The sequence below is a fragment of the Pristis pectinata genome, chromosome 8, assembly GCF_009764475.1.
Source record: "Pristis pectinata isolate sPriPec2 chromosome 8, sPriPec2.1.pri, whole genome shotgun sequence".
NCBI lineage: Eukaryota > Metazoa > Chordata > Chondrichthyes > Rhinopristiformes > Pristidae > Pristis > Pristis pectinata.
Window position 1 is genome coordinate 14,094,186 of NC_067412.1, and position 19,842 is coordinate 14,114,027.

The window sequence follows — 19,842 nt, forward strand, 5'->3', positions numbered from 1 at the left end:
CAAAATCAGATGAAATATCTATGTGGACTCAGATAGCATTTGACAAAATGTCATACGGGAAGCCCCTGGGACTAAGGGGCAAGTGTCACTATACACTGTTGAGATGATGTGTGGGTGCTTTTCATACTGAGAGGAAGTTTGTACTGCTCTTTATCTCAAGGGTCATTTTTCAATCCATAATCCTTTGAGATGTTTATAAAGGACCCAAACTTGGGCTTAGCAATTAACCATATAAACTTTGTAGTTGATACCAAACTTGACAAAGTGGATGAAGGTAATTGTGGGCTTCAAGATGACTGACTGGGTGGTGAAATGGGGAACAGCAAGACAGATGAAGTTCAGTGCTGAGAAAGACGACAGTGAAAAGAACATAAACTAGAAATGCGGCATATTTGAAAAGTCTAATTAAGCAAAGACACCTTGATATCCATGTGTGTAAATCCTTAATGGTGGCAAGGCAAGATGATAAGATGTTTGCAAGTGTTACTTAATTGAATTTGTACTTTGAGATGTAGAATATAAAAACAAATTTATGAATCTCAGGTTTGGCTTCAGCTGGAGTATTTTAGGTCATTCTGGGCTGCACGCTTCAGAACAGAGGTGGGGGGATTTAGAAAAGGTGTCAAGAGATTTACGAGGATATTACCAGGGATGAGAGATTTCACTGAAGATGAGAAGTAGGAAAAGTTAAGCATGTTCTACTTGAAAAAGCTGCTTAAAAGGTAATGTAAAAGGGTTTTCAAGGTAATGAGAGGTTTTGAAAAATAGAAAAAAGTTATTACATCTAACTAGTGGATCAATGATCAGAAGTGGATGGCTCTGCCTAAAGAGGCAGTGGAATGATTAAGCCGATTGGAAAGTACTCTCCTGTGCTTAGAAGAATGAGAAGTGATTTCACTGCAATGTACGAAATATATGCCACGATGATGTTTCCCATGGCTGGGGTATCTAAAACCATTAGTCTCAGTCTTAAAATAAGGGATTGGCCATTCAGGACAGAGATGAGAAGAAATTGCTGATCCTCAGAAGGTCGTGAACCTTCAGAATTCTGTACCCAAACAGGCTGTGGGACCTCAGTCACTGAGTATATTTGAGGAAGAGATTGATAGATTTTTGTTTGTATTAAGGGCATTGAGGGATATGGGGTTAGTGTAGGAAAGTGGCAGTGAGATGGAAATTCCGCTGTGCTCTTATTGAATGGTGAAACAGACACGAGGGGCTGAATGGTTACTCTTGCTTCTATTTCTTATGTTCCTATGCTCTGTCTCTTTAACAAATTCAACTTTAACTCATGAATCCATTTATATAGAACAGTACAGCATAGGAACAGGCGATATTGTGCCAAACTAATTAAACTAATGACGCCTAATTAAGCTAATCCCTTTTGCCTGCGGATAGTCCATATTTCTCCATTCTCTGGATATACATGTGCCTATCTAAGAGCCTCTTAAATGCCTCTATCATACCTGCCTCCACCATCACCCCTAGCAGTGTTTTGTTAAACAAAGATGAGGAAATCTATCTGTTTAATGACAAATACATTTATTTTGTCTCAATTAATTCCCACAGGTATGATTAAATTCACTGTTAAATGGTGTTGCACATCCGGAAAACATTGCTGCTTATTCCTTTCAGAGTGGAATTGCTTTGTTTGACCGTAAGGAAACAGTTCATTTGCATCTGGGAGCCTTTTTAGTTCTTTCTGTTGGAAATGTTAAACTTACAGCATGGCAGGCATGGTAGTGTAGCGGCTAGCGTAACACTTTACAGTGCCAGTGACCCTGGTTCAATTCCAGCCACTGTCTGTAAGGACTTTGTACGTTTTCCCCGTGTCTGCGTGGGTTTCCTCTGAGTGCTCCGGTTTCCTCCCACATTCCAAAGATGTACGGATTAGGAAGTTGAGGGCATGCTGTATTGGCGCCGGAAGCGTGGCGACACTTATGGGCTGCCCCCAGAACACTCTACGCAAGAGGCGCATTTCACTGTGTATTTCGATATACATGTGACTAATAAAGATATCTTATTTTACAGCAATGTAGAATTGCAGCTTGGTGCAATGTTACCTAAACTGAGGATTGCATATTTCTGTCAGTCGGGCTGATCTTCCTGTAATTCACATTAACAGTGCTGGATTTCAGAGCTATTGAACACTAATGATATCAAGGAAGCTATGAGGGAATAAAGCTTCAAATTAACAAGGGTGCACCGGAATCTTTCAATGCAAATGCTTAAATTTCTACGTCCTCCATTTCCTCCTATTGGTGGACCAGCTCCCCTCCCTGGTATATCCTACACAGTTATTAGTCATCCTTTGACTCTTTGCTTGAGTGGCTGTTTTTATTTAATAGATCGTGAAAGATTGTTGCCTGTGACAGTTGTCGCAGATAGCCAATCCTGTTCTACCCATCTTCCCCACAGATGCACTTCTCATAGGGAAGGGGCTTTTGGTTCACATTCGTGAATGAGAACCCCTGCCTATTTCTTTCTTACAAACCAAAAGCACCCCCATCATTGAGAACCAACCCAGCAAAGATTGAGGAAGAAACCTGGCACTTCCTGATGAAAAACACTATGATGCTGGAGGAACTCAGCAGGCCAGGCAGCATCCGTAGAGAAAAGCAGGCGGTCAACGTTTTGGGTCAGGACCCTTCTTCAGGACTTCTCTGGCACTTCCTGATCTTTGGGTGAGGTTTTGTGAGGCATTTCTGGATACTTGCTGCCAAAAGACTATGTAGGAGAAACAATGAGCTGCTAGTTTCGTTACTGCTTCTTGGTCCATTTGGCTGCCTTGGCAGAGATCAAGAACTGAACAATCATTGAAGCATGCATAAAGAATCAGGTCATTGTGTTAAGAAGATAAACAGGTTGAGTAATCAAATAAGATGAATACATTGAGGAAAACTAAGGACTTGTTATTGTAATTAACTAATATACTGGATTAAGGAGACAAGACAAAAAAAGTCCTTTTATCTATGAAACGTGAGTTTCATACCAGCCATATAAAGGAGAACAAAGTTTCTTTCACTTCTCGTTATGAACAGTCTGCAGAAATTTAGTTGAAATACTTTCACTTAAGTGTAAGTTCAGAGCACGAAATGGCCCATAACTTGGCACTGAATTGCTTTGGACTTCTGAAACATTAAGCGTGAATGCTTCTGCTGAGTTGTTGTAGAGAGCAACATCAATGATTAAGAAATAGAAGCATGGGTCAGCCATTCACCCCTAGGTGCCAGCTGTCCCACTCAGTAAGATCATGGCTGATCATCTATTTCATTGCCAGTTTCCTGCACTGGCCCCCAGATCCTGGATTTCCTTACCTCACATTATCCTTTGACTGAAGCATCCTTTTCAACCTTGGCTGCCTACAGAGATTCATCTTGCAGTTTGCATCTGTATCATAGTGGCATGCAAGCTGTGATCTTAACCAAAGGATCCACAACAGATCCAAGGCAGTTCGTTATTTATCACTGAGAAGTTAGGGCACCATTTGGTATTTATCCACTGAGATCTGAGAGCATGTTTGGTACTTATCACAGATTTAAGGGTATTTGTTACAGAGATCTGACAACAAGGTTCAAATTTAGCACACCTCTGAGGGCAAGGAGAAAGCACGCCTTGCACAAAGAGAGATGGTTATGGTGTCAGATGTCAGTCATCCTAGACCCAGCCAATCACCGCAGGCATTCCTCAGGCACTGTCACAGGCCAAACCGTCTACAGCTGCTTCATCAATGACCTTCCTTCCATCTTAAGGTCAGAACTTGGGATGTTCACTGATGATTGCACAACATTTAATTCCATTTGCAACTCCTCAGCAAATGAAGCAGTCCACGCCTAGATGCAGCAAGACTTGGACAACATTCATACATGGGCTGATCAGTGGTTTGTAACATCTGTGCCACAGAAGTGCCAGGCAATGACCATTTCCAACTCTACCCTTGAAATGGAATGCAATCACCATCCTTGAGTCCCCCACCATCATTATGCTGTGGTCACCACTGACCAGAAACTCAACTGAACTGAGTATCTTTTCTTGGGCAATTAAGGATGGACAAAAAATATTGGCCTTGCCAGTGACGTCCAGATTTCAAAAATAAATAAAAATCAGTGAAGGCAGAGAGCGATGATGGAATTTACCAAATGGTCAGTGCACCTGCACACCCTTTGGTCATCTGAGAAAAGGAGTATTTTAAGATCAAGACCTTAAACCTGGCATGAAACTCGTGATCTCCTGCCCTCATGTATGCTTTTGAAGTGTGGATAACCTACAGCAAGCACTTTAAAGTATAAGAAAGATTCCAGCAACTCTCTCTGTAAAATCTTCCAAATCCATTGCAGGATAAATGAACCCAGACCAATATCCCCAATGTTGAGGCATTTATTGCACTCAGTCAGCTCTAATGGGCAGACCATGTCATTCATATGTCCAACACCAGACTTCTGAAAAGCTCAGAAAATTTGATACTATCCAGAACAATATAACTTGCTGATGGCACCCCATCCATCACCAGCGCAATCTGGCTGCAGTGTGTATCCTTTGCAAGATGCATTGTAAAACCCATTTTGACAATGTCTTCCAAACCTGCAACATCTGTGACAAAGGCAGCAACACCATCTCGACATGGATACACATTCCTACTCATTCATTGTTGTTAAATCTTGAATCTCTCCACCCAATACGTTTATGACGCCGACAATGATGACTCGAAGGCGGCTCACCTCCACCATCTTGGGAACAAAGGTGATGCCCGCATCACCTGTGGCTGGTGGATGAATTTTTTGAAACGTTCTGGTTCCTCTTCAAGTTCACCCTTTCAGAGTATCTCCCATTAGAGCAATTCACTGTGCCCTAACTAAATCCTTTGCCTTCCAATTGCCTTTCTTGGTAACACTCTAATTGATGATCATATGCTGAGTAAGGTAAAGCTTTCTGGTGCCTGGTTGCAACTTCTTTTTGTTTGGTGATCCCAAGGCCTGGTAAATATGAAAATATTTTTCTGGTTCTGTTATTTCTGTTCTGTTCAGTTTCACATTATCCTCTGCTAGGCTCTCTCTCGCACATCCCTTTGAGACTTCACATTTATCAAGAGAGCTGGAGATCAACCAGTCCACTGCCTTAATAGAAAGGTAATCTGGTTTGCCCAGACCACAGGACCTTAGTTGCAGCATGACATCTGGAAGATTTGAACTTACTTGATGAATAAATATGGACTCTTAGCAGTGTGGAGGAACAGAGGGATTTTGGGGTCCACATCCATAGATCCCTCAAGGTTGCCGCGCAGGTCGATAGGGTTGTTAAGAAGGCGTATAGAGTGTTGGCCTTCATTAGTCGGGGTATTGAGTTCAAGAGCCGCGAGGTGATGTTGCAGCTCTGGTTAGACCACATTTGGAGTATTGTGTTCAGTTCTGGTCGCCTCATTATAGGAAGGATGTGGAAGCTTTGGAGAGGGTGCAGAGTTGATTTACCAGGATGTTACCTGGATTGAAGAGCATGTCTTATGAGGATAGGTTGAGTGAGCTAGAGCTTTTCTCTGGAGAGAAGGAGGATGAGAAGTGACTTGATAGAGGTGTACAAGATGATTAGAGGTGTAGATTGAGTGGACAATCAGAGACTTTTTCCCAGGGCAACAATGGCTAACACGAGGGGACGTAATTTTAAGGTGGTTGGAGGAAGATATAAGGGGGATGTCAGAGTGTGGTGGGTGCATTGGAACGCATTGCCAGCAGAGGTTGTGGGGGCAGATACATTAGGGACATTTAAGAGACTCTTAGATAGACACATGAATGATAGAAAAAGGGGGGCTATGTGGGAAGGAAGGGTTAGATAGATATTATAGCAGGATAAAATGTCAGCACAACATTATGGGCCGAAGGGCCTGTACTGTGCTGTAGCGTTCTATGTTCTATAACCCGGCATTCTGTTTTGTTATTCCCACCTCAAAGCCTAGGCCCTGTAGTTTTTGTTTCCCTTTCCCTGGGAAAAAGACTTTGTGATTTCACCCTATCTATGCCCCTCATGATTTTATACAGCTTTATAATATCACCCTTCAGTCTCCTAGACTCCAATCAATAAAGCTCTCGCTTGCCCAATCTCCCCCTATAACTCAGGCCCTTGAGTCCTGGCAACATTATCATAAATCTTCTTTTCACTCTTTCCAGCTTAATCATATCTTTCGTAGAACAGGGTAACCAAAACTGTGTACTCTAAACACCAGACGCTCCAGGTGTGGCCTCACCATTCGCTTTGTACAATTACACCATCCCAACTCCTATACTCAGAGCCTGACTGATGAAGCCCAGCATGTCAAATGCCTTATTCACCACCCTGTCAACCTTTGATGCTACTTTCATTCTTGGCCTAGTCATTCCTGTAAACTTCTGCACACCTAGTATCTTGCTTGTTCTGAGAGGCAGTCACTCTGTGTATAAAAGTGGCATCGTCTGGTTTCCTCTCTAAGTTAGATACCGTCCTGATACGACATGTACCACCCTTGCCTCATTATTGCTGGGTTAAATTGCTTGAAACTATGGTAGTGTCACCACAGGAGTTATGCCAGTGATTCAAATAATCTCAGAATCTGCCATCCTGATTCTCTCTCCATCTCAGGACCACTATGAATGAGCAACATGTACCTTTCTGGCATCACTCGTGTGCCAAGAGTAGAAAAAACATTAGTGACAGCTTGTTTGAATATGTGCACTTTATTCAGAAGCCCAAAGGGCAAACTTCACTATCGTGAATTCTTCCCAATTTAATCATTTGCTGAAGGAATGTTATCCTGCTATTGTACCAATCAGGACTAACCAACTTTGTTGTAAACTGGAAACTTTTTCTTCAATTTACTTTAGATTGCACAGGAATGCACTATTTCTATATTTTGCTTGTCTCTGATTGATTAAATTGGGAAGAATTCTTGACAGTGAAGCTTGCTCTTTGGGCTTCTGACTGAAGTGACACATATTTAAACAATTATCGCAAATGTTTCTTCTTTTGTGAAAGTTTGTGCTTGAAATGTTCTGTGTTACACTGGTATCATGTTCATGGACAGTGGTATCTGCTTCCACACCTCTGACAGAGCTGCAGTGTGCTAGTCCATTAGGGCATTTATATGGCGAGTGTTGGTTAATCTATTCTTTCATTACATATTTACTCTCTTCACTACCTTCAAGGAAGCTTCTCTTTCGTAACCACAGCTAGTATCAGTAGTGTAATACATAGGGGAAAGTGGACATTACCCAATAACATATTTTAAGGAGTCCCCAGTTGGATCAAGGAGAAATAAAGTTACTGAATCACAAGCATGAATTACAGCAGCACAAATCTTTATTTTCCATATAGTCCCAAACTTATTTAAATTTTTTTTTATATATCAGTCCCAATGATTTAAAAACAAATAATTAAACTTTTTCTGTCCCTTTGTTCTTATAGGTACACCAGAGTGGGTCAGGATGGTCTCCTGTGGTATGTATTTCTTCATTTCAAAGCTAATAGGTGAAAGGGCAGAGCTTTCGATACGACAGGGTGGAAAGGCAGAGCCCCTGATGCAATGGGTGAAAGGGCAAAATTTGGCTGATTAAACCCATAATCAACCAATCTTTCTCATTGTACAACACCCTTATTGTCAAGGGAACCAGAAGGTTAGAGGGATCTGGGGGTTCATATCCACAGATCACTGAAAGTTGCCACACAGGTGGATAGGGTAGTTAAGAAAGCTGATGGGATGTTAGCTTTCATAAGTCATGGGATAGAGTTTAAGAGCTGCGAAGTAATGATGCAGCTTTACAAAACTCTGGTTAGACCACACTTAGAGTACTGTGTCCAGTTCTGGTCACCTCATTATAGGAAGGATGTGGAGGCATTGGAAAGGGTGCAGAGGAGATTTACCAGGATGCTGCCTGGAATAGAGAGTATGGATTATGAGGAGAGACTAAAGGAGCTAGGGCTTTACTCATTGGAGAGAAGGAGGATGAGGGGAGACATGATAGAGGTATACAAGATATTAAGAGGAATAGATAGAGTGGACAGCCAGCGCCTCTTTCCCAGGGCACCAGTGCTCAATACAAGAGGGCATGGCTTTAAGGTAATGGGTGGGAAGTTCAAGGGAGACGTCAGAGGGAGGTTTTTCACCCAGAGAGTGGTTGATGCATGGAGTGCACTGCCTGGGGTGGTGGTGGAGGCTGATATGTTGGTCAAGTTCAAGAGATTGTTAGATAAGCATATGGAGGAATTTAAGATGGAGGGATATGTGGGAGGAAGGGTTTAGATAGTCTTAGGAGTGGTTTGAAGGTCGGCACAACATAGTGGGCCGAAGGGCCTGTATTGTGCTGTATTGTTCTATGGTTCTGAGGTCTTGGAACTCCTTTCTTATTAGTCTGCTAAGAGTTAATGTCGTTATAGTCCAGTGGCACAAGTCCATTGACTAACAACAGATTCACATTTAGTTGGTTATGCTGCTCAGTGCAGGATGTGGAAGACTGAAAAAAAATCATATTCTAGGAAAAGGTAAGAGTTTTTGCTTCCTCACATCTCATTACGAGGGAACCTTGAGGCATTTGATAATGATTCTGGTTGAAAACAATGGCATCCACAAGACTGGCAAAATTTTCAATTAAAATCATAAATGCTATTCATAGTGAATTTCTAAATGAGTCAAAGTTCCCAGAGAGTTCATTAGCCACCTCCCTTTCCCATTTGTTGACGCTCAGTTGCTTCAAATACATGCACCCACACAAGCTCTATATTTGACTCCCTTTGTAAGAAAGAGGCCACCTTATAACTTGTGTGCATCATTTCTCCCATTTTATGAAGTGATTGGTTTTCTCTGCACAAAATGATTACAGTGATGTGCTATCTCTTTTGTCTTCCACAGTATGTAGAAGAAAACCTGGGTGTAATGTCTGTAGGATTTTTGCTCAGCAGTCTTGATGATGCTATCATTTGGAGAGGACCCAAGAAAAATGGTTGGTATTCTATTGTTGACTTAATCCTTTCTGACTTAACTAATGCCCTTTCTGACATTAAAATCCTAACAGATTTCCAAATGTGTATCAACCAAGGGAGTAATTTATTTAATAAAAGCAGAAAATACTGAAAACACTCAGCAGGTCAGGCAGCATTTACGTTTCTGTTCAATGTCCCTTTGCCAAAATAATTCCTTTCATCATTAATGCAATATTTCAATGTTTAAATAAGAAAATACAAGAACCATGATATGGTGAGGTGAGCCTTCAGTCAAGCTAATAAATTAATTTAGCATTGAAGAACTCTAGTGTGCTGTGATGTCCACTCTTAATATTGCCACTCAAGTAACAGAGAAATTGAGTGAGGTCGAATAAATTCTAGATGAGCAGTGAAGGGGAACCCAAAGATCAAATTTTCCTAAGAGATTCATTGGCGAAGGTTTAAAAGTCAGTTGTGTGCCCAATTTCACTGACAGGAAACAATGGTTTTGGATTAAAAAAAGATTTTCAACCCTCTTTTTAAACCAGTTGCATTTGTGGGATTTGGAGTGTAAACAGGAAGCTAACTTTGCACATACTGAGCGTTGTTATTTTCAGTTTAGGAAATGCTCCAAGACTGGTGTGTTCGATATTCAGTTAACCTGGAAATCATGCTTATTTGAAGTGGGATTTTTTAAAGCAGTCCAGTCTCTGGAAACTGTTAATCATTTCAGAAGGTACCAAACTTGTGGTTTCCTGATGTAATTTCAGACATGAGACTAAGTGTAAAAAGCAGAATTACTTGGTAATTCTGACATCTGTTACTAGCCTGATATTTTTAGAATTAATGTAACGTTATTGACCTGAAACAATAACTCTGCTTTTCTTTCTAAACACAATGACAAACATGCTGAGTATTTTCAGCAATTTCTCAGCTTTTATTTTCAGTGTTATCATCAGATTACTTCTTTCGGGATTCATATTTCTCCAGAGCTTTCTCTCTGCTTAGATTATTGGCATTTCATATCAGCATCATGATTCTTATCTGCAGCGGCTGGAATGGCTCCCATGTGCCACAATGATTGTGCAGTATTAAATGTGTGACCGGACTAGATCCCAATATATCAAAGTCATGACTTCCTCTGACTTGCCTGTATGATCAGTTCTTCATGGCTTCTAATTGTTACCCAACATTTAGTAGTTATTGGAAGCTTTCGCCTTGTGCTGCTTGTGGTAACTCAGAGGACATTACAGCACAGGAGTTGGACATTTAACCCATCAGTTCTGCACAGATATTATTTAATTCCTGAGACATTTGGTTTAATCACTCACTCCTACAAACTTCATATATATATCCTTTAGCATTTATCTTTTTATGCAATTGTCTAGTTTTAAAAACAAGTTTAGAAATTTAACATTTTGTGAGAAGGAATTCTAAATTGGAAACACCAAGTAAAAACAACTTTACTGTGCTCAGTTCTGGTCGCCTCACTACAGAAAGGATGTGGAAGCCATAGAGGGTGCAGAGGAGATTTACAAGGATGTTGCCTGGATAAGGGAGCATACCTTAGGAAAGCAGGTTGAGTGAACTCGGCCTTTTCTCCTTGGAGCGACGGAGGATGAGAGGTGACCTGATAGAGGTGTATAAGATGATAAGAGGCATTGATCGTGTGGATAGTCAGATGCTTTCTCCCAGGGCTGAAATGGTTGCCACAAGAGGACACAGGTTTAAGGTGCTGGGGAGTAGGTACAGAGGAGATGTCAGGGGTAAGTTTTTTTTTTACTCAGACAGTGGTGAGTGCGTGGAATGGGCTGCCGGCAACGGTGGTGGAGGCGGATGTGATAGGGTCTTTTATGAGACTTTTGGATAGGTACATGGAGCTTAGAAAAATAGAGGGCTATGGGTAAGCCTAGTAATTTCTAAGGTACGGACATGTTTGGCACAACTTTGTGGGCTGAAGGGCCTGTATGCACTGTAGGTTTTCTATGTTTTTCCCGTAATTCTTTTATTGATTATTTAAAATTTGTGCTCTCCCATTACCATCTCCCTCACCAGTAGAGAGTCCATCACTATTTACCTTTTTGTATTTCTTCCAGAAATCATTTACTGGGTCGTCCCTTAACCTGTCCATTCTACGTGGAAGGACCTCTCTCCATACTAATGGCTTTATGTATCCGTCTTTCTGTACTTTTTATGCTTCTTTTAAGAGGGTGCTCAAACTATCCACATTGCTCCATTTACTAGTCAAGTAAACAATTGTGCAAACTGTTTGCCTCCTAATAAAAACCAATAGCTGCAATATGGAACTGACTTGATGTCCTGGCTTGTAAAGATCACTCACCAAATATCAACTAAACTTGTAATATCAAGTTGTTTATACATAAATCAATCAGATCTTCAAGCTTTAAAAAGACGATCATCTTGGTAGTAAAGAAGCATATTGTGCATATGTGGCATACTTCTGACATTATAAAACGAGCCATTTGATTAATCGCATCATTTATTAAAGTCAGCATTGAAATCATAGTAATATTCACAGTTTCTTTCCCATTCAACAACTAGATCTCCCCGGATTACTGTCATGATCTCTGATCCAGCTGTGTGGAAGTGTTATCCAGAGATGGTTTTCATACTGACCTTCTGCTGCTTTACAGTGGCAAAGCACCTAGCCACTGCTAAGTGTTTCCCAGCAGTTCGGTGGTTTTATTTGAGAAGCAAGCTTGTGAGGAATGATGAGTGCGAATCCAATGGTCACAGTGGTTTACTTTTCATTGTGTTTCAGCATACTATGACAGTTTGTTGACAAGATTATTTTACTTCCCATTTTCTTAGGCAAGCACTTACTGACAAGTTGTTGATTGGCTCTTCTAGGTTTGATCAAACAATTTCTGCGAGATGTGGACTGGGGAGAAGTGGACTATTTGATTGTTGATACACCACCCGGTACCTCAGATGAACATCTCTCTATTGTACAGTACTTGAGTGCCACACAGGTCGATGGAGCTGTGATCGTCACCACTCCCCAGGTAGGTTGCATTGTGTAAAGAGAAAGTCAGAGCTGCCTACACTCCGGGATTGTCCAGGCATCAAAAATTAATTGCTGCCTTACAGTGGGGGGAGAGAAACACGTGGGCTTTGAAAATTATGGTACTTTTTTCCCTAGTTTCGTTCATATTAATTGCAATGGTTGGGGTGTGCTTTTCACTGGGCTGGGTGATATGGACAGATCCTATGATGAAACAGCAGTTGAAGTCGTACAGGATACATGTGGAATTCCACAGTCAGTGATCAGTCAGAAAATGATTTTCTAAAACAATAGTAAAAAAAACCAAGGATGCTGGAAATGCAAAGTAAAGAGCAGAATTGCGAGAAGAGCTCAGCAGGTCAGGCACATGTTGGAGACCAGAAATCAGTTGCGGTTAATGTGTTAAGTTGACATTTATCAAATGAACTTGGTATCATCAGATACACTCACCTCCCTATCACTGCACGTACATGCACACTGGGTTTTTTGACCACTTGAGTGTAAGTTGTGTAACACTTTGCAGCAAGATCTTTTATTGATCTGAGATGTGTTTAGAATCTTTTTCCAATTTCTTCAAAGTAATTTGATCTTGAGAAATAGCTTAAAGGACCTTGGCGATGAGCATACAAATCATTTGAAATCTGACAAAAGGAATTCTGAATTGTTTGCTATTAGCAATGAATGTCTTTAGAATTTAATTTGTACTCAACCATACTGTAATGTTTGTTTTTTTTGACAGGAAGTTTCACTACAAGATGTTAGAAAGGAAATCAACTTCTGCCAGAAAGTGAAACTGCCTATAATTGGAGTTGTAGAAAATATGAGTGGTTTTGTGTGCCCGAAATGTCAGGTGAGGTGTTTCTTTCAAAATGGGTAAAATTAACATCTTAAAAAGTGCAAGTTTTCCTCTTTGCTTATTCCAGTTCTTGCTGCATTAAGTCACAATTTAGAGTTCAGGCAAGTGACTTGCTCTGGGTCTTTTGAAGATGTTACACTTAAGATACTGTATATATATCTTATTTCTCTCAAATTTATGAGCAACATAGGTTCTTTCTTCAGGAGAGTGACCTAATTTCCAGTGCTAGCATTGGAGATGGCAGTGTTTTAATAGAAATCATTGTCTATAGTTTTAATCTCTGCATAAATTAAAACTGGGCAAGGTAGCAGTATCAAAGGGCAAACCCTTAAGAACTTCAGAAATTAAATGTGATATATTTGTTGCAATAAGTATTTGTAAAAATACTTTTTATTTAAGGCTGATAGATGGGTTTGTTAATAATGAAGGAGGTGGGGAGATGTGGAATAATTTTTAGAAGAAAATTTATGACTGCCTTTATCCTAGTTTGGTGTTGAAGCAGTAGCTTTTGTTGCCAATCAACGCAAGTGGGTGTATAACTCCATAGATCCATGTGCAGGAAAGGCCTGAGGAATGAGAACCCATCCAAAAGGGCTGAATTTGCAAAAACTGCAGGATAAATCAAGTGTTGAACTAGTTTCATTTGCTTTTAATCTCTGATGTAAACATTGGAAGACCCTTGTTGTTTACTCTGTGTTCTTTATGCTTACAGCACGAATCCCAAATTTTCCCACCAACCACAGGAGGTGCCATGAAGATGTGCAAAGATTTAAACATTCCCTTTCTTGGTAAACTACCCTTGGATCCCAGGATAGGTATGTCCTAGAGGAATCACACAAAGAACTTCCCTGAATATCTGAAGTGCAGTGATGACTGGCAAGCAAATACTGCTGTTTTCTTATTAGTAGCTGCCATAACTTCAAGCCTACAGCAAAACCAGTCTCTGATTAGCTGAAGGCAATATATAAGCCTTTTGCAAAATATTTTGTTTCCTCTCCACTGCCAATCATGAATTGTGATTGATCTTGTAAGCCTGTTTGCTTTAAGACACAAATTGAGGTTTCTAATTAGCTGAGGTTGCAGTGAGGTGAATTGAACTCTTCTCAACAATGAATTTCTAATTCAAGAGACTTCCGGTGAGAAGTAACACTTAATCAGCTCAGTATGACCATGATGTTTGGTCTTCCTTCAGCCACATAACTAATTAATTATGTGTAATAGAGATCGCAAGATGGCATATGTTCAAAATTTATCTGCTTCAACTTCTGTTTTGGTAGGTGTATGCTATCCTTTTACTGACTAATGACGGCACTCGATCTCTAAAAATTGGTCTTCAACAAAACCAGACATGACCACAGTTACAAAATCTACCTTTCCTCCCAAGGATGCTACAGATACCAAATGCTATGTCTCAAAATTCTCATGAATTATATTAAAGTCCTAGAGTAACACAGCACAGAAACGGGCCCTACTGCCCAACTCATCTATGCCGAACATGGTGCCCACCACACTAATGCCATTTGCCGCGTTTGGCCTGTGGCCCTCTAAAGCCCCTCCTATCCATGTGCTTATCCGAATGTCTTTTAAGTTGTATTATTGTACCTGCCTCAACCACTTCTACTGGTAGCTCATTTCCATATACGCACCATCCTCTGCATGAAGAAGTTGCCCCTCGGGTCACTTTTAAATCTTTCACCTGTCACCTTAAACATAAGCCCTCGAGCTTTTAGTTTTCCTACCCTGGGAAAAAGACTATGTGCATTCAATCTAACTATACCCCTCATGATTTTATACAGCTCTATAAAGTCCCCCTCAGTCTCTTACATTCCGACGAATAAAGTCCTAGCCTGCCCAATCTCTCCTCATGACTCAGGCCCTAATCCTGACGGCATCTTCATAAATCTTCTCCGTATTCTTGTGTACAAAATAGACTCTTGTTTACCTGACAAAAATAAATGAGAATTAAATCTTTTGCAGCTTTCCTTACTGAATAACTAATTGAGAAACAAATTTATTCTTGATCAAACTGTTACTTTACAGCATACCAAATCTTGTAACTCAAAAATTCCTGTCTGCATAATTGCTACAATGTGCAGATTATATAGGAGCAGGATTAGGACATCTAGTCCCTCAATACATTAGGTTACATCATGAATGATTAGTATCTCAAACTCCATTTGCCTGTCTTGATTCCTTGTCCCTTAATAGCCATATCAGCTTTCTTCCAAATTCTCAATCTTTAGAGAAACCTTTATGATCCACCACGCTTTCCAAATTACTTTGCTGTTTAAACACAAAATTAAATGGAAAAATAGGTTGGAAATGTATAGCTTAACTGACAAATAAATTATGTGTGCTATAGTTCAATAATAACTGCAAAACACCTTTTCCAAAGATTACATTAGGTAATCAACTAGCATATATAGTTTTTTATAAATTTATAAACCCCATTTCTTTTAGGTTAATAGACCAAAAAATTTTTTTTTAAAATGCAGAGTTAAAATTGTGAAAAATACTGATCCTTGAACTCTTCATTCTAGTTTCAAATTCAGTTCAAACTGTCCACATGCAAGTATCTGTATGGAGTGCTGCTTGAGGACAATATTTCATACAAAGTTGGCATTTTCACTCAACAAGCTAAAATGTGAAATGAAGAAAGATCACACTTCTTATCTAGTGCTCTTTTAATGCAGGAAATGAGGCAAATTGTTTTGTCAGGGTAGCAGAAGGCTTGTTCTATTACGTTCCTAAATATTGTGAAATAAATCTCTTATTTGCACTTCTTTTAAATGCAAATGAGGTAGATCTGCTGCCTCCATTTCCCTGGAAAAATAGGAGGGGGATTAGGACATCCAGTCCCTCATTACATTAGGTTACATCATGAATGATTAGTATCTCAAACTCCACTTGCTTGTCTTGATTCCTTGTCCCTTAATAGCCATACCTAACAAAAATGCCACTCACTCTTGAGCATTTTGACCCAGCATGTATATATTTTGTTCCAGGGGATGAGTTTCAGATTTTTGTTATTTGTGTGAAAAAAAAATTCTAATTTCATTGGCATGCCTATGATTTTAGAATTATCTCCTTGATCTGGAATCCCTCACCAACGGGACTAGTTTTCCCACATCTACCCTATTGAAGCTGTTCATTATTTTAAATGTAACAAACAATCTGCTGGAGGAACTCAGTGGGTTGAGCGGCATCCGCAGAGGGGAAAGGAATTGTCAATGTTTCGGGTCAAAACCCTGCATCAGTTCTGAGAGTGGAGAGGTGAGACGGCCAGTATAAAGAAGGGGAGCGGTGAGACAGGCAGCCAAGGTGATTGGTGGACAGGGGAGGGGTGTAAGATGACAGGCAGGGTGTACCAGGTAGGGGAGGGGAGCAGGGGTGGAGTTGGGAGACGGTGGCAGGTGAATGACAGCTGGAGACAAAGGGAGAGAGAAAATATTGAGAGGCAGATGGAGCAAGGTGGGGGAAGGGGAGTGTAAAGATTAAATGTTTCAATTAGATCAATGCTCAACACAAGTGAGTAAAGCCAAATTCCACCTGTTCTCATAATTAAATCTATAAACCAATCTAATGGTCTAGGGAACATGCTCTAATCCTCATCTGGAACCAATATATCTTTCCTGATGTTCTGTACTCAGAATTGAGATGGTATTCCAGGTGACCAAGATTGTATACACAAACCATTGTTTCCTTACCTTGAACTTCAATCCCCTTGAGATGAAAAATGACATGTATTAGCTTTTCTGATTACTTGCATTTAATGATTTGTGTAAAATTAAACTTAAATCCCCTGGCTCACATTGCTTGGTCCATAGTTCAAAAATTGTGAAAACAGAATCAAAGTACTTTGACAAATTTGCCATTTTCTTCTTGTCCATTATATGGCCTCATTTGCTTTTGCCTTTAATGGGATTAGATTCCTTTTTTATCACTTTCTCTCTAGCCCATTAACAATTGTTGCCTGTTCAATAAATTCCTTTGGAGGACTGTATGTGGCTAGTAGCTCTGAGATCTGAAGCATAGCGACTTGAGGTTCCTTTACACAAAAATGAATAGTGAATGTTCATTATAGTTACCAGTAAAAGTTTACATCTGCACATCTAATTCCTAAAGTTGCTTCTAGATAATCAGAGACAAATAAGCTTTTTAAAAGGGATATAGCTCCAACAGTCTTCCAATGTCTGTTTCTCCTATTTTTAAGCCTCTTATGCATCCTCAATTTTCATTGCCCCTGTAGGTGGATTGGCCATCAGATGCTTGAGCACAAAGCTTGGGAATTCTTTGTGAAAAGATGCAGGTTGTCTGCTGGTACTGATCTAAATCTGGATCACAGGTCAGAACACATTAATGTGGATGGTGACCTTTTTGGGGACCTGAGAACAAATGAAGCAATATCCCCTTCTGAAAGACACAACAAGTTTTAAATGACAGAGCATTTATTCAAAATAGAAGTGAAATTGTTTCATCTAAATCCCTGCACTTCACAAAATTAGAGGCTAGTGGTTGTTTGTGAAATGTTTTACTTGAATCATTTTCAGATGCATTTTAATTTCATTACAGGGAAGAGTTGTGATGAAGGCAAATCATTCTTATCAGAAATTCCTGATTCTTCTGCATGTATTGCCTACAAGGATATAGTTAAACGTAAGTAATGCTTATTTTCAGAATATATAAGGACTCCCGAGATCATAATTTGCCCTGGGGTGTATTAGCTACATGACAATGGCATCAACTCAATGTATCCATCTCATTTTGGACTACACTGATCCTTCAGTGAAGCTGAATATTAATTTTGTATTGTATTTATGTGGATCAGTGGTGAGTGCATAATTCCCCCTACTATTTGACCAACCAGTACAAATCGTCAACTGATCATCACACGGTATTGTTGTGTGATAAGTTCCCTTGTCTGGAATTGCCTTCTAATTAGGAGTTTGTTCAAAAACAAAAAAAAATGAAAGGAAACTTGCCTGGGGACAGAACCATTGTAGGAAGGTGGATAAACATATTCCTACAGGACTCATTGTTTTGTATATAAAATTATAGGTTTAGAGAATGTCCAAGAATTGTCACACCAGCTCACTATGCAGGATGGTCTTCCTGAGCATGAATAATGAAATGGAAAGAATAGGTTAAGTGTTTTAACCAAACTTTCCTGAGCTCGTGCCAGCAGCTAGGCTCCTTATTCCACTGCCAACACACATCAGAAAATCACAGGTAACCTGAGATCTGATACTTCACCACTCACACAAACCTTACCCCCTAACTGAGTAGCACAGTAGTACACAGTGTTATTGTTGATCTTCTGGACCCATGTAATCTGTCGGCATAACAAATTGTGGATATTACTGATCCAAGATTATGTGCTGAGTGAATATGGCTGTGTTACTGACTCTTCTTCAACGCTTGTGATACCTGTTTTGAAATTCCAAAACAAATATAAATGAGAATCACAAAATCCAAAAACATATTTTCATTTGTAGAATAGTTAATAATGACCCCAACATCGGCAGTCCCATTCCCTCCCTTATCCCCTCTCCTGGGCACACAGAGGACACATAAAACTGGTAATTATAGATACTAATCAGTTTTCAATGGCAATTGCTTTATCCTTGACAATTGAACCTTCTCTACAAGACTGGGAAGCTGGTCCAATAACTCAAATGTTTTTTTATTTGTTTGGCAGCCTGATAAAAATAATTACACTGTGAATCTAAATTACTGAATACCCCATTACTGATAACATGCAGGTGTTTGGTTTCTGTCTTCATCTCATATTCCTCTGTGCCTTTATAACTGCTTTTACAATGGCATCCTAGTCCATTGGTACAACATAAAGTTTAACATCAGCAGTACCTGCAGTGGCCAAAAATTCTTTTTCTCAGTTGCTAAACCCATGAAGTAAGGATTGTTCATGTCATCCAGGTCTTTTGGTTTGCTCTGAGGTTAATTGGCAGATGATTGACATGGTTAAAACATCTCAGGTTTTTGAACCTGCTGATTTTCCGCTCTGCAGAGTAAATTTCATCTGCTGTGCATTTGTAGAATTTGGATATACTCATGCCACTCATCCAGATTTGAAGTGTCTTCCAGATAAATCTTCCCTACAGATCTCAGTAGATGAGAACATGTCGCAATTTAAACTGCAAAACTAAAGTTGGACTAAAGCTGTCAATGCGCATTTACTTCACAAGTCTTTCGGCTTAGTCTATCAAATCTTCTTTTGTTAAAGCTGTGCTTGGGTTTTCTTCAACCATATTATATTATACCAGGCAAAGAGCACCTTCTCTAATCCCGGATATTTTGTGCATTGCATCTATTTAGTACTGGTATTCCAATTTCCACTCATATTCTTCGATTCTTTTCAGCAGTCTTCATCCAGCTGATCAGCATATTTGACATCAAATTCAGCTTGCATGTTCTTCCCCCATCAAGTGCTTTCAATGCCTTGTATGTTGTTTCCAGTTTTTTTTACCATGGTTAGTCATTATTTTCATTTACACTTTAAGCATTAACTCCAAACTTCCCCCAAAGTAAATCAGCCTTAATTGAAGCTAACACTGACATATTGAATGTACATCCATACTCTGTACACCCAAGCCTATTCCATTTCTTCAGTACATCTTGTTATGCCTACTGTGACAGTAATAACTGAAGTGTGCTGCCCAACTTAACTAACATGGGACAAAACTTAAATGTCCCAATATGTGGGTTGTTCCAAATGTAAAACATCAGGTGGAAACAGACTGGTTGTCAACTTATTAGGTTATCCCTCTACTTCTCATAAGGTGCAAAGGTAGAGAAATAGCTCAGGACTTTGTATGGTCAACATGGGTTTGAAATAACTAGATAGCACTGTATCAAGTTTATCTGGGAACAACAGTGGGATCTAGTAGTTTGTGCACCTTTAGTCCTATTAGATTTTGTAATACCTGTCCCTCATAGCGATCATTTTCAGCTTTTCCATTCTGAGTTTGCCTGGGATATCTTCACAACAAATATAAAAGAT

The 19,842-nt window shown here is 39.8% G+C and overlaps 1 protein-coding gene across 1 annotated transcript in view; it reads left to right on the top strand.

The window, feature by feature from the left end:
• nubp1 (nucleotide binding protein 1 (MinD homolog, E. coli)) overlaps positions 1–19,842 on the top strand; it is a 46,941-nt gene that overhangs the window by 25,675 nt on the left and 1,424 nt on the right. Inside the window, exons 5-10 of the mRNA XM_052020876.1 lie at positions 7,429–7,461; positions 8,870–8,960; positions 11,812–11,966; positions 12,705–12,815; positions 13,534–13,636; positions 17,394–17,477. Coding sequence (XP_051876836.1) covers positions 7,429–7,461; positions 8,870–8,960; positions 11,812–11,966; positions 12,705–12,815; positions 13,534–13,636; positions 17,394–17,477 — 577 coding nt within the window. The remainder of the gene's footprint in view (positions 1–7,428; positions 7,462–8,869; positions 8,961–11,811; positions 11,967–12,704; positions 12,816–13,533; positions 13,637–17,393; positions 17,478–19,842) is intronic.